Source organism: Pelobates fuscus, chromosome 4 (genome assembly GCF_036172605.1).
Source record: "Pelobates fuscus isolate aPelFus1 chromosome 4, aPelFus1.pri, whole genome shotgun sequence".
Classification (NCBI taxonomy): Eukaryota; Metazoa; Chordata; class Amphibia; order Anura; family Pelobatidae; genus Pelobates; species Pelobates fuscus.
This window is the reverse complement of record NC_086320.1, coordinates 350556419-350571620: the sequence shown is the minus strand read 5'-3', so window position 1 is coordinate 350571620 and position 15202 is coordinate 350556419. Positions and strand designations below refer to the sequence as shown.

Below are 15202 nucleotides of genomic sequence, written 5' to 3'. Positions count from 1 at the left end.
CAGCACTTAATAGCCTTTTATTGTTGCTGTTCTTGCTGTTCTCGCCTATTTTTTTGACATCTTTAGACCAAACTAATCAAACAAACAGCTGACTAAACCAAATTCTGTTGATCCAAAAAATATTTTTTAAATTTAAACGTGTAAATGCTGTAATATTAATGTACATTTTACAAGATTTTGTTATAGTGTGCATTAATTACGCAGTGACTGTTAATATTTCACAGTTTTAGAGATAATGCTCCACGTTTTAGAGAGGGTCGTTTGGGATGACTGCGTTATATGTTTGTAATATTTTTTTATCAATATTTTATTAAAGGCATTTTAGTTCTGCACTATTTTGGAAAACAACAATGTATGTTCTGTGATGTGATGTTGTAAATTGCATGCCAATTTATTAGACACAAGTACTGTATAACCAAAAAACATTGCAATGACCTTGGAATATAGTCATTAATTTAAATTTACACATTCCACCAGAGAGTGAGGCTCTTGGGTGTTCATCTACTGCATGATCTATTATCTACTTTAACTAGAAATGTAATGGTGTGTGAGATTACATATTTTTTTTCTTTCTAAGGCGTTCATTCACAAAAGGTCGAATTGTACAGATTTTGAGACCGATTTAAGTAATCTTGGGTAAAATAGCCAACTTGGGGAAAATCTCAAAGTCAGTAATTTATAAAGAGCAATTATTTAAGATTCAGTTTGCAACGGATTTATGAAAAGCATCTTACTTGCTCAAGTCGCGTCTTTCAGAACAGATGCAGTGAGTGGTGTCTTGTGGGGGACTCTTTACTGTGGCTCTCTATAATGTCTAGTAAAAAATATATTATTAAAAAAAATTAATATAATGTTTAGATGTCAACCTCCCGGTAAGTGGAGCATGAATTAATGAATCTTTGGTTGTCTCGTGGTTGAAGTCTGTGGTACACACCTCCGATACTTGTATCTCTCTCTCTGCTCTGGTAGTTCTCAGTGATAGTGTTGCTATGGTAACCCATCAGTGGTGCAGACCACAAATTGCCTTGTGCTCGCAGAGGGGAACTCCAGGCCCGCTGGGGAGTTCCTCAGCGTGACGATTTGTGTCTGGGAGCCACATATGCTATGCCAAGGCATCCGGGATGCCAAAGATTGCCAACCACTAGACGAATTCCCAAATGGATTTATTTATTTTCTTTTACAAAGTGGCTATATCATCACGGTAAATTCCTCAGAATTGTAAAAAAAAAAAAAATATTTAAAATATCATCATGTTTCCATTTTTTTTTTATGAATAAATCAGTCAAGCCTACCATTGAACTAGACAAATTCACAAATGGATTTTCTTTTCTTTTACAAAGTGGCTATATCATTACGGTCAATTCATCAGAATTGTAAAAAGATATATTTAAAATATCATCATGTTTCCATTTTTTTTTTTTTATGAATAAATCAGTCAAGCCTAACTCTCAAATTGAATCTGACCTTATTTTTTTTTTTTTTTTTTTTTGCTGAATGAATGAACTGTTCACGGTATTATGATGTTTTCCTGTGTGATGAGAAATGTGTTTCCATGGAAACATGTCCCAGGTAAAACGGTTTCACAACCTCCATTCTATGTGATTTCACAGGCAGACCATTTGTATTTGTCTGCGTTATGAAAGGTGAAGAGCTAGCTATGACTAATACACATTTAGAACGGCTAGTTCTTGTTAACTGAATGTATGCCAGTTATACGGAAAACATTAGCAAAAGCAACGTAGGCAATGTTTACTATAGCAATATCCAGCGAAACATAAAAATAAAATCAATACATCAAGCTCAGAAATGACCCACTCAGTGCCAGATGAGAATTAAGAAAATGCAGAAAAGCATTTCAAAAACTATCCGTGTCAGCTATGTACTACCCCTGGTGGCTGCGTCTCTGGAAACCCAGTCATATTTGAGGCCTGGAACACATTTCAGAACACAGTTCATATTTTCTAGAAGGCTGCCTTGTTAGGTAGAGCATCAGTCACTGTTATTTGGGACTCCTTTTTAGCAATAGTTGTTGTTCTCTTTGTGGCTGAATTATTCATGGATGCGCAAAGAGAAACTGTAGTACACCATCTTACTTTAACCCCTTAAGGACACATGACATGTGTGACATGTCATGATTCCCTCTTATTCCAGAAGTTTGGTCCTTAAGGGGTTAAATTACAGAGGAACAATGTTTAGAGACTCTTTTTTTTTGTTTATGTGCAATAAAAGACTTGCAAAGTCTTTACCTCAGTGGTGGAACTAATGTAGAGAGGGAACCTGGTGCAAATTGTTTAGGGCCCTTGCTCTGGCACAATCAGGGGCGTACCTAGAGCATTTGGCACCCGGGCAGGTCCTATTTTTGGCACCCACCCTCAACTTTTAAATGTAAAAAACAACCCAATTTTTTTTTTTTATGTATTTGGCACTGAGCAGTGTTTGTGTGTGAACGTATGCATGTTTTTGTAGGGAGTATATGTGAGTGAATGTAGGGTGTGTGTTTGTATGTAATGTTGGCGTTTGAATGCAAGCATGCATTTGTGTGTTGTGTGGTATTTGAATGCAGTGGTTTGGTTATATATAATGGTGGGGTTTGTTGACGTTGAAATGCATGAGTGTATTTGTGTGTAGTGTTGGCGAGATTTTGAGATAGCAGATAACTCCCCTATTTGCTATCCTTCTGTGGGCGTGCCATATTTAAGGACACCAAATAAGGAGCTATCTGCTAAACTGCACCCTAATTTGGTATCTTCAAATATGGAAATCTCACATATGGGCACCAAGTCAGGGAATTATCTACTAAACAGCTAAAGGATCAAAATTAAAAATGCCCTTTTCTTATTTTCAGTTGTTTAGTAGATAAATCCCTTATTTGTTATCCTTATGTGGGATTGCAATATTTAAGGACACCAAATAAGGGAGCTATCTACTAAACACATACACAGAGATACACACAATCACACACATAATCACAGATATACACAAACTCAATCACAGACCCACACACATACAATCACAGACACACAATCACATACACACACAAACATTACATACATACACACATTTAATATTTAAAAAGGTCCACCCAGCCTCCCTACCTTGCTCTCGAAGGGCTGGAGTGGAGCCTCAGTCCCTGGTGGTCAGTGGTTGCTGTTGGGATCTCTGTGCTCTTCCTGCACAGGTCCCTCGCACACCCTGTAGTGACGCTGCGGCCGCGATGACACCATATCCCGGGTGCCGTCTCACTGCAGGGTGAAGACCGTCAGACACAGTCCCAGTCCCACACACAGTCACTCACACACAGTTACAGGCAGACTGTCACACGCACACAATCACAGGCAGTCACACACACACCATTACAGGCAGACAGTCACACACACACAGGCAGATAGTCACACACACAGTCACAGACAGTCACCACACAAGGGAGCTATCTACTAAACACATACACAGAGATACACATAATCACAGATATACACAAACACAATCACAGGCAGACAGTCACACAGGCAGACAGTCACACATACACAATCACAGGCAGACAGTCACACACACACACACAGCCCCCCCCACACACACACACACAATCACAGGCAGTCACACACACACTCACAGACAGTAACCACACAAGGGAGCTATCTACTAACACATACACAGAGATACACATAATCACAGATAAACACAATCACAGGCAGACAGTCACACGGGCAGACAGTCACACATACACAATCACAGGCAGACAGTCTCACACACACACACAGTCAAAGACAGTCACAGACAGTCACCACACAAGGGAGCTATCTACTAACACATACACAGAGATACACATAATCACAGATAAACACAATCACAGGCAGACAGTCACACAGGCAGACAGTCACACATACACAATCACAGGCAGACAGTCTCACACACACAGTCAAAGACTGTCACAATCACAGTTACACACAGCACACACTCTCTCTCACTTACAGTAAGCTTGGGCTGGAGGAGGAGTGGATTCAGTCCCTCTTGTGCTGTAGTTGGGGAAGCAGGAAATCCACGGCCATTCTAGCTCCGCCCCAACTCTCCGTGCAGCCAGGTCTCCTGCTCCTGCTGTATTCCCAGCCCCTGCGTGTGTAAGCTGTGTCGGCTGCCCGGCGCCCCTGCTGCTATGGCGCCCAGTGCCGCCACACAGCTCACAGAACTCCAAACCTGGCCAGCCCTGGTGGCACCCCCCTACCTGATGGCACCCGGGGCAGACCACCCCCTCTGCCGGCCCTTAGTACGACACTGGGCACAAGGAAGGCCAAAAGGTAGATCTTCAACTGTTCAACTGCCAGCTGGGTAACTACCATTTTACAACCAAGCAATGTTGCAATTGTGAGCAGTGTTTGTGCATCTTAATGTAAGCATGTTTTTGTATGGACTATGTGTGTGTGAATGTAGTGTATTTGTGTGTACTAATGCCATTTGAATGCAGTGGTGTTTGTATGTAGTGTTAGCTTTCAAATGCAGCTGTGTATTTGTGTGTAGTGTTGGTGATTGATAGTAAGGGTGCATTTGTGTATTTTGTTGGTGTTTGAATACTGGGATGAATATACACATACACTGCGCCACACACACTGCAATACACACAGATATACATATATACTGACACAGATACACATACACACTGTCACACACACATATATACATACATATACACACACAGATACACACGTACATTTTCACATATACACTAATGCAAACACACACTGTCACATACACAGATACACATACACACTGTCACACATACAGATACACACACATACTGGCACAGATATGCATACAGAGTCTCAGGCTGACAGATACACACAGTAATATCAACACAAGCCATTATTTCCATATTTTCAGCCACCCTCGTGTTTCCATATCTTTTGGAACTTGGCTTCCCTGATTTTCAGAGAATTCTGCAGGCTGAGGATGATTGGAGTCCACAGCTGCTGGGAGTCTGCACTTTCCTTGTTGTGCCTCTTCTGTCTCTGCCCATTATCTCTGCATCCAGTCCTCCCCACGCGGTTCTCTCTGTTAACTGAGAGGAAGTGATCTGATCTCACTACCTCCTAGCACCATCTGACAGAGGTCCGGCTGTATAGTTAAAAGGCTGTGCCGCCCGGCTGACCTCCTGATCAGTGATGTCCATCAAGTGTCTGTAAGTGTGAGGGATACCCAAATGGGCATTGACCACGTGCACGCCCCATGCAGCAGCACCAGCCGAACCGGTTGTAGCATATCTATCCAACCACTTTCCTGGCATATCAAAAAAAAGAAAATGCTGATTTAATGGATTGTAGTTATACTCTTATGTTATCAGAAAATGTGCTTGTGCTGCACTGAGATTAGGTCTTGTGCATTACACCGTGTCAGCTAAACCGTGCAATATGATATTTTTTTTATGGCATTACATTACACGCTGTGTCAGGATAGGGAAATCCTAACATTCAAACCTGAGACAGAATAGAGAAAACAGGATATAGCATAATATTGGTCCTTGGTGTATCTGGACCTAAAAGAATCATAAGGATAGAAATACAGAAATCAGATTTGTCAAGATACAAGCCAAAGTCAAATACCAAGAAACACTATACAGAAAAAGATGCACTCTCAGGCAAAAAAAAAGAAAAATGTGAAAATTAAGTGTGTGTATGAGTCTGTGTGTGTGTGTATGAATGTGTGTTGTGTGTATGTGAGTTGGTATACTTATCCTCACTATTACACAAATATGTCCCATCTAGGCCCCTACGCTCTGCTGGAAACCTACGTCTAACCTCTGTTCATACTCCTACCTCTGATGCTCTCCTGAAAGACTTCTCTAGGGCTGCACCTACCCCTCTCTATCAGACTTTCACCCAACCTCCACACCTTAAAAAAATCTTTGAAAACTTACTTCTTTAAGAAAAGCATATCAATTAAACTGTGAACAGCTTTCCCTCCCCCGCACCCTGATTCCGCTCCTGCAACTGTCATCAAAACAAAACACTCAATTAACACCATCCTAGCAACCTACCTTTCTACCCTACCCTACCCTTACCTTTTGTGTCACATTACCCCCACTCCCTCTAGCATGTAAGCTCATTGAGCAGGGCCCTCAGTTCCTCTGTTCCTGTGTGTCCAACTTGCCTGGTTACAAATACTTGTCTGCTAGTCCACCCATTGTACAGCGCTACGGAACTTGTTGGCGCTTTGTAAATAATAATAATAATATATGTGTGTGCATGTGAATATATTTGTGCATGAGTCTGCGTGCGTGTATATGTGTTTGCGTATGAATCTGTGTGTATGTTTATCAATTTGTGTATTTGTGCATGTGTCCATGTGAGTGTATATAAATGTGAATATGAATGTGTACGTGTACGTGTACATCAATGTGAGTATATGCATGTGATTTCCCTAGCAAATGTGAATTGGTGGGTGCATAGTGAGACACAGGTTTGTTTGTTTTTATAGTTGGGGGTGGCAACATAAATGTTCACCCCATATTACATCTAACATAGCTATGCCTCCACCCCAAACTGAAAAATGTTCTTCTGTGTCTCCCTGCATCACCCAACCCCCGTCTGCTAGGAAAATCACACACACATTCTCACATTGAAGTACACATACATATTCATATACATTCACTTATTCCCTACAGTATTTAAATACGCGACAGTACAACTAAAAATTAACCCCTACACTACACATTAACCATACAGTACCCTAACACTAACCATTAACCCCATATTTTACCTTACCACTTACTAACACTAGCTAAAAACATAAAAGGGGAAATAAATCAACTTTAATTCTTACAGTGTATTATAATGTTTCCAGAATAGCCGAGATGGCATTATTTCCCATATTTTCCATATTAGAAAAACCAAAGATCATAAAGATCGGGTGATGGAACTTGGTGTGTCTCATGTTAGCTAAGATCCTATGTGCATCACTTCATATTGTACTGTTGTTGTTGACCATGTAAAACATATAATATAATTAGTAGAGAGGTGGAAAATATAGATTGATCTACTTTAGCAATTGGTTATTGATAATAATAAAAAAATATATTAATTGCAACCCCTTATGAGGTCAACACAATTTACCTAAAAAGAAAAAATAGTCATTCACTGCTAGTTGTGCATTAAAAGAATACTTTTTAAAATAAAGTTGCACATGCCCACTCATTCCACGAATTATAGGACTTTTCAACACACTACAGGAAGTCAATTACATGCTGGGTTTAATTAGTCTCAGAAAACAAGTTATATGAAGCAAAAGTACATTTTATATTACAGGCAAAGCACAATTAGTTGACTCCCAGTGATGAAAATGAAACACCACGCTAAACAAACATTGTATAAATGTAAGAGAAATTGAATATTAGATATAATTATGTCATAAATCTTGAATGTCAAATTAACTCAGTAAAGGAAATTTAAAGTGTGTATAATATTCAAATTAGACACTGATTTTGCAAAGAAATGTATTGGAAAGATAGAATTGTTCAAGGGGGGCACTCATTAAAGTCTTCAAGGCCATTTTCTTCCAAATCCTTCCACTGTAGTCAGTGGGGGATCTCTGCTGTTGCTGAGTTTGATGGATGGGTTCCGTGTACAGAAGCTTGGTGGTACAGTCTGCCACTGCAGTCTTTGCAGACAAATCATTTTAAAACTATGCATTGTAATTGCTCACCAGAGACTCGTTTTAAGAAAGTGGGATAATTTTTCTTTCTGACTTAAATATTCCAGACGTATAAAGCACTCTAGTTTGCTGGAGTGCTTTATGTGTGAAGAGTGTGTTCTCTTTTTTTTCATTTTCCAAAAAGTGCAAATTTTAATAGAATTTAGAACTTTTATAAATTAACCTGGTTACACCCCCCCCCCCACCTGTCTGTAAATCATACAACTTGTCCTGTTACTTCCTAGTTTTTCAGCTCAGTAAATCTAAACTCAAGAGCCCAGAGCACCTGCCTTGCAAATACTTCTCACTGAGCTATTTTGGAAGCCTGTGATTGGACAGCCACGGAAAGTCTGGGCTCGGGAAGAAGGGGAGGGTTTCAAAGAGATCAGACTAGAGATCTATTGCATACAGTGGCGTACACATGACCTATGGGGCCCCGGTGCGAAAATTGATCCGTGCCCCCCCCCCCCCCGCACGCTTACTCTGCGCAGGCCGGGGTCGCAACACATGGCGGCGGGCACCTGGTCGCAGGGGTTGCAGGGTTACGACCCCTGCGACCGCGGTATGTACACCAGTGCATGCAGATGCACACACACTTAAAGGACCACTACAGACACCCAGATCACATCAGCTGCTATGTTTCACTGAGGGTTAATCCAGCCTCTAGCGGCTGTCTCACTGACAGCCGCTAGAGGAGCTTCCGCGATTCTAAGACACTGAACGTCCATAGGAAAGCATTGAGTAATGCTTTCCTATGGGCGGTTTGAATGCGCGCACTGCTCTTGACGTGCATGCGCATTCGGAGCTGAGCGGCGGAGGGATCCCCAGCGCCAAGGGAGTCCGGCGCTGGAGAAAGGTAAGTGCTGAAGACACACACACACTCTCACGAACAGACGCATACACACTAGCTAACAGACACACACATTTACTGACAGAGACACACTCAGCGACAGACATACATACACACTCACAAAACATACACTCTCACTGACAAACACACACTCACTAACAGACATCAAACAGACTCACTAACACAAACACACTCAGTAACAGACACATACAGTAACACACTCACTGACACTCACTAGCAGACACACACTCACTGACACTCACACTAACACTCACAGTAACACTCACAGTAACACTAACACTCACAGTAACATCTTCCGTCATCTTCCGGCGCCGGTATCAGTACGCAGCGCGCGAGGGAGATGAAGAGGAAGCACTCAGGGGAGAGTGCTCCCTCTCGCACCGGCCAGGTGTGAAAGCAGGGCCCGCCAGGTGTAAGCAGGGCCAGCCTCGGGGGGCCCGGAGGTGGCCCATTGCGTACATACCGGGTCGCAGGGGCGGCCGGGCCCCCTGGTGGGCCGGGCCCGGTCGCAGTCGCGACCCCTGCGACCCTGGTATGTACGCCACTGATTGCATAATTAAATGCATGCATGTTTTCATCTACTAATCAGTGATTGTTTTATTTGTATTTTTTTATTGAGCAGTGGAGAGTCCCTTTAAGGCTTTAAGGTTTATACAAGAAAAAGTGAACAGCTCATTAAAAAGATTAAGTAACAGTGTACTCCAAATAATGTTAATACAATAAAAAGAAGTACCGTATATACTCGAGTATAAGCCGAGTTTTTCAGCACATTTTTTGTGCTGAAAAACCCCAACTCGGCTTATACTCGAGTCAATAGTCTGTATTATGGCAATTTGCATTGCCATAATACAGACTGGGGCTGTGAGAGATGTTACTTACCTCTCCTGCAGCTCCTGTCAGCTCCCTCCTCCTCCGCGCCGTGCAGGAGAGGTAAGTAACATCTCTCACAGCCCCCCTCTCCCCCCCACTGAACTACCAATCCCACTGGACCACCAGGGAAGGAGCCCCCCTCCCTGGCACGCTAGCAAGCAGGGAGGGGGGACAAAAAAAATGTATAATAGTAATAAAAATAAATTAATAATATAACAAAAAATGATAATAATAATACAATAATAATAAAAATAGTAATAATAAAAAAAATAATATAACAAAAAAAATTAAAATAATAATAATAAAAAATATATTAAAATGCCCACCCCCCACCAAGGCTCTGCATCACACTCTGCATCACACACACACACACTGCACTCATATACACACTGCATTCACACACACACACTGCACTCATATACACACTGCATTCACACACACACTGCACTCACACTGCATTCATATACGCACTGCATTCATACACACACACTGCACTCATACATACACTGCACACACTGCACTCATACATACACACTGCATTCACACACGCTGCACTCATATACACACTGCATTCACACACACACACTGCACTCACACTGCATTCATATACACACTGCATTCATACACGCACTCATATACACACTGCATTCACACACACACACTGCACTCATATACACACTGCATTCACACACACACACACACACACTGCATTCATATACACACTGCATTCACACACACACTGCATTCATATACACACTGCATTCATATACACACACTGCACTCATATACACACACTGCACTCATACACACAGCACTCATACACACACTGCACTCACACACACACTCTGCATTCACACACACACTCTGCACTCACACATACACTCTGCACTCACACATACACTCTGCACTCACACACACACTCTGCACTCACACACACACTCTGCACTCACACACACACTCGGCACTCATACACACACTCTGCACTCATACACACACTGTACTCATACACACACACTGCAAATAAAAATTCAATTAATATAATTTTTTTAGGATCTAATTTTATTTAGAAATTTACCAGTAGCTGCTGCATTTCCCACCCTAGTCTTATACTCGAGTCAATAAGTTTTCCCAGTTTTTGGGGGTAAAATTAGGGGCCTCGGCTTATATTCGGGTCGGCTTATACTCGAGTATATACGGTATATATCCTTTATAGGTTCCTGGATATTCCCTAGGAAAAATCAGACATACAATCTCATAGGGCAATACAGCAAGTAAAATAAGTGAATATATATATATATATATATATAAACACTTATAAGTATCACACTCACATTTCCCAGAGCCTGTATACAAAACTGTCTCAGGTAAGTACGCTTAGAGAGTGAAATGTAGGGTGACCTCCCAAGGTCTCACAGGATCTTACTGATAGGAGATTTCCCCCTCAGGGGTAAAATATTGGAAAGAGGCACCAAATGTAAGATAAAAGATCAAGTTTTACAACATAACAAAAATTATAAAGTCTTACATTCCATTTGACTTGGTGCCATAAAGAGTCCACAGTCTTAGCACAACGCATTTCGACGCAATCTGCGTCTTCCTCAGGTACCTCTTTCCAATATTTTTGTGCATAATTTACGCTGCCAACAGACGTAACAGCTTCTTGCTACTCTTGTGTTCCTTCTTTCCCTCCCACCCACACTGAACGAAGCCCTCCCGCCTCCCATCAACCCAGTTATTTTTTTTTTGTTTACCTCCCTCTCCCCTTGCACATGCACTCTGAGCCCATTAAATCCTCCAACCAAGGGTTTCTTAATGAGAGAATGGGGCTGCGTCGAACATCGCCGGGGTGCGTCGGCCATCACCAGGGTGCTTCGCAAAGTGCTGGATTGAGGTAAGTAAACCTCTTTGAGCATTTACCTTGGGGGAAACAGATAGAACAACGCCAATAGGGCATTATTCTAGATTATACAAAAAAGGGTTGAAACTACATTCCAGGACACTCAAATTACTGGGTGTTTTTTCAGCAAACCACTTGGTAGTGAGGGGGTTAAGGCCAAGATAGCTGAATTGTAAAAATTCTCAAAGTCAGCTCTGCTAACAGTTCAGCTAATTTGGCCTTACATTTGAAATTCACTTTCAAATCACTTTGAACTCCAAACAATTCTCCCTTTAGTGATTAACCTGTTAAAATATTATATTTAGATAATACATGGCAAGGTAGATCGGCATATAGCATGTAAAAGAAAAAGATTGAATTGTGACCAGAGCCAATATGTATTAAATATTTTTTGCAATTAAGAGATTCAAAAAAAGTAACCTTCAATTATAAAATATATAACTTTTTGTTTATTTGTGCATATTCTACATTTTCACTAAACGTCTGTCATCGTAGACTTAAACTTGTGCTTAGGAGTAATCTTATATATACTTAAACTTATATGAGCAAAATACGCTGCATTGCTCATAGGGGTCTGTTCACTAAGCAGTGAATTGAGTCAATAACCAATTTGAAAACGAAGACCATAACAGCACTATTGCTAATTAATTCTAACTTATACCAGAAGGAGATTTTGTCCAATTCTGCTATTCAGGTCAGTTGTTTGCTCAACACAACTCACTATTTAAAAAAATACATGCATTTACTAGACATTTTTCATAACTAGTGAAGATGAAAATTATAATCCCCTCCCCTCTCCCCCACCCCCATTTGCACATTATTTCAATTTCTGCCCATTGCATGCAAGGCTGAACAACTCATGCAAAATCACTCAAAAGGATTTCTTACCTTTGAGCTGTTGTGTTGACATCTGTGAGTTCCCGAAAACCATCCATCATTGGAGCATTGATCAATGTCGATTTTTTGCAAGTTAACATCCACTTTAAGTACTCCCCTGCAATAATTAACAAGAGTAATTCTCACTCTGCTTCACAGTCATATAAAATTTCCATTATTTCTTTATGTTTCCTAAAACAACGCATGCCGCAAAAAAGTTGCATATTATAATACTTCCTCTACAACTGCACTTGCAATGACGAAAAGAACCACTGAAAAAGATCCATCTGTTGTCTGTTTCTGCTTAAATTAATAGATTTAATTCTTTACAAGACGAGCAGATACATTCTGCACCTTCATCTTGAGTATTGGATGTGCGATATTCAGGAAGACATCAAGACCAACTGAAGTGCAAAACAGGACACCAACATTATCACCTGATAATTTATTAATGAGTTTAGCCCTAATGTAGATGATGCATAATACGTCAGTTATAAGAACAGCCAAACTTTTCTGTGCATGGTATAGTGTATTTTTTTTTTTTATTCTTTATTTTTATTGTGCATGAGGTAACAACAGGCTTGTAGAGCCACAACAGCTGCTATATGCTTTTTCATAACATTTTAGTATTTTAAAGTGTGGCAGATTAAACAGCACATTTTACTTTTAGGAAAACATGAGAGTAACTAACTACATAACATCGATGAGTTGGTTTAGACATGCTAAGCTAGACATGCTTATGAGGAGTTAGGTCACGTTTACAATCATGTTAACTACATGACTTTGCGTTCCTAAGGAGGTCAAACAGGTATACTTATGCCATATTTACAACTGCTTGGGTACTCGCTTTAGTTAAGGATCAAGAGGAGCCTGACAGGAAAGGAGGGCCAAGGGATAGACACAGAGTGAAAGGGGTGTCATAGTATCGGATTATCAACGTTATGGTTCAAACATAGCTGTAGGTTATACAATACCGTGAATTCACAGGTGATTTGCTTCAGGGATGTAAATTACTTACTATGGTGGTCTAATAAGTGATCCAGTTCACAGGTGACCGCAAGGCTGGCATAAACATAGAAAGTAAAACTAAAATGGGCGGTGAGAAAGTAAACAAAGAGAGCCCCCAGGGTCCTAGGTAATGCTGCTGTCAGCCGATGCCTTGCGGGGCGACAATGACGTCCCGGTATGGTGCTCTGTGTCTCGCTTTTGGTGATCCGAGAGTGCAGGCAGCTGTGTCTTCCGTGGGGTGGCGTGGTTCGTTCATTGGGTAAGTCACAGTCCCGGTCGTAGGTCTTACTTTTGGCTGTAGTTGTGAGCCGCTGTGGGTCCGCTGCAAGTGCTCTGAGGTTGCTGCTTTTTCCGGCATTACCGATCGGCCATATTGTGCTGTGATTCTCCGGGGTTGTGGTATCGCCATTGTTTGTAGGCGGTGTGGCCTTTGCTGTTTGCAAGCTTATGTTTCCTAAAACAACGCATGCCGCAAAAAAGTTGCATATTATAATACTTCCTCTACAACTGCACTTGCAATGACGAAAAGAACCACTTAAAAAGATCCATCTGTTGTCTGTTTCTGCTTAAATTAATATATTTAATTCTTTACAAGATGAACAGAAACATTCTGCACCTTCACCTTGAGTATTGGATGTGCGATATTCAGGAAGACATCAAGACCAACTGAAGGGCAAAACAGGACACCAACATTATCACCTGATAATTTATTAATGAGTTTAGCCCTAATGTAGATGATGCATAATACGTTAGTTATAGGAACAGCCAAACTTTTCTGTGCATGGTATAGTGTATTTTTTTTTATTATTCTTTATTTTTATTGTGCATGAGGTAACAACAGGCTTGTAGAGCCACAACAGCTGCTATAGGCTTTTTCATAACATTTTAGTATTTTAAAGTGTGGCAGATTAAACAGCACATTTTACTTTTAGGAAAACATGAGAGTAACTAACTACATAACATCGATGAGTTGGTTTAGACATGCTAAGCTAGACATGCTTATGAGGAGTTAGGTCACGTTTACAATCATGTTAACTACATGACTTTGCGTTCCTAAGGAGGTCAAACAGGTATACTTATGCCATATTTACAACTGCTTGGGTGCTCGCTTTAGTTAAGGATCAAGAGGAGCCTGACAGGAAAGGAGGGCCAAGGGATAGACACAGAGTGAAAGGGGTGTCATAGTATCGGATTATCAACGTTATGGTTCAAACATAGCTGTAGGTTATACAATACCATGAATTCACAGGTGATTTGCTTCAGGGATGTAAATTACTGACTATGTTGGTCTAATAAGTGATCCAGTTCACAGGTGACCGCAAGGCTGGCATAAACATAGAAAGTAAAACTAAAATGGGCGGTGAGAAAGTAAACAAAGAGAGCCCCCAGGGTCCTAGGTAATGCTGCTGTCAGCCGATGCCTTGCGGGGCGACAATGACGTCCCGGTATGGTGCTCTGTGTCTCGCTTTTGGTGATCCGAGAGTGCAGGCAGCTGTGTCTTCCATGGGGTGGCGTGGTTCGTTCATTGGGTAAGTCACAGTCCCGGTCGTAGGTCTTACTTTTGGCTGTAGTTGTGAGCCGCTGTGGGTCCGCTGCAAGTGCTCTGAGGTTGCTGCTTTTTCCGGCATTACCGATCGGCCATATTGTGCTGTGATTCTCCGGGGTTGTGGTATCGCCATTGTTTGTAGGCGGTGTGGCCTTTGCTGTTTGCAAGCTTGCGTTGCCTTCTTTCGGGTTGTTGCTCCCGTACCACGTTTGCCCCCAGTGTGTCTCCGAGCAGCAGCCTTTAATTCAGCCTCTCTCCGTTGCCTGGACGCCTTGGTAAGGGAGTCCGGGAGAACTTCCGTGCCCCTTTTCCTGGCCTTCTGTTCCCGACTCCTTGGTGTGCCGTCGGGTGTTGTTGCCGGTTCCGGGGGTCTCTGAAGTGCCTCCAGCTTGGCCCAGAATGCAAAGTCTGAGCTCGGTTTCGCTGGCGGCAGTGCAGGAGATGGTGGTAAGCGAAG

General features: G+C 41.6%; 1 protein-coding gene across 1 annotated transcript in view; it reads right to left on the bottom strand.

Annotated features, from left to right (window-relative positions):
• GPR158 (G protein-coupled receptor 158) overlaps positions 1 to 15202 on the bottom strand; it is a 216581-nt gene that overhangs the window by 176801 nt on the left and 24578 nt on the right. The window contains exon 2 of the mRNA XM_063452566.1: positions 12204 to 12309. Coding sequence (XP_063308636.1) covers positions 12204 to 12309 — 106 coding nt within the window. The remainder of the gene's footprint in view (positions 1 to 12203; positions 12310 to 15202) is intronic.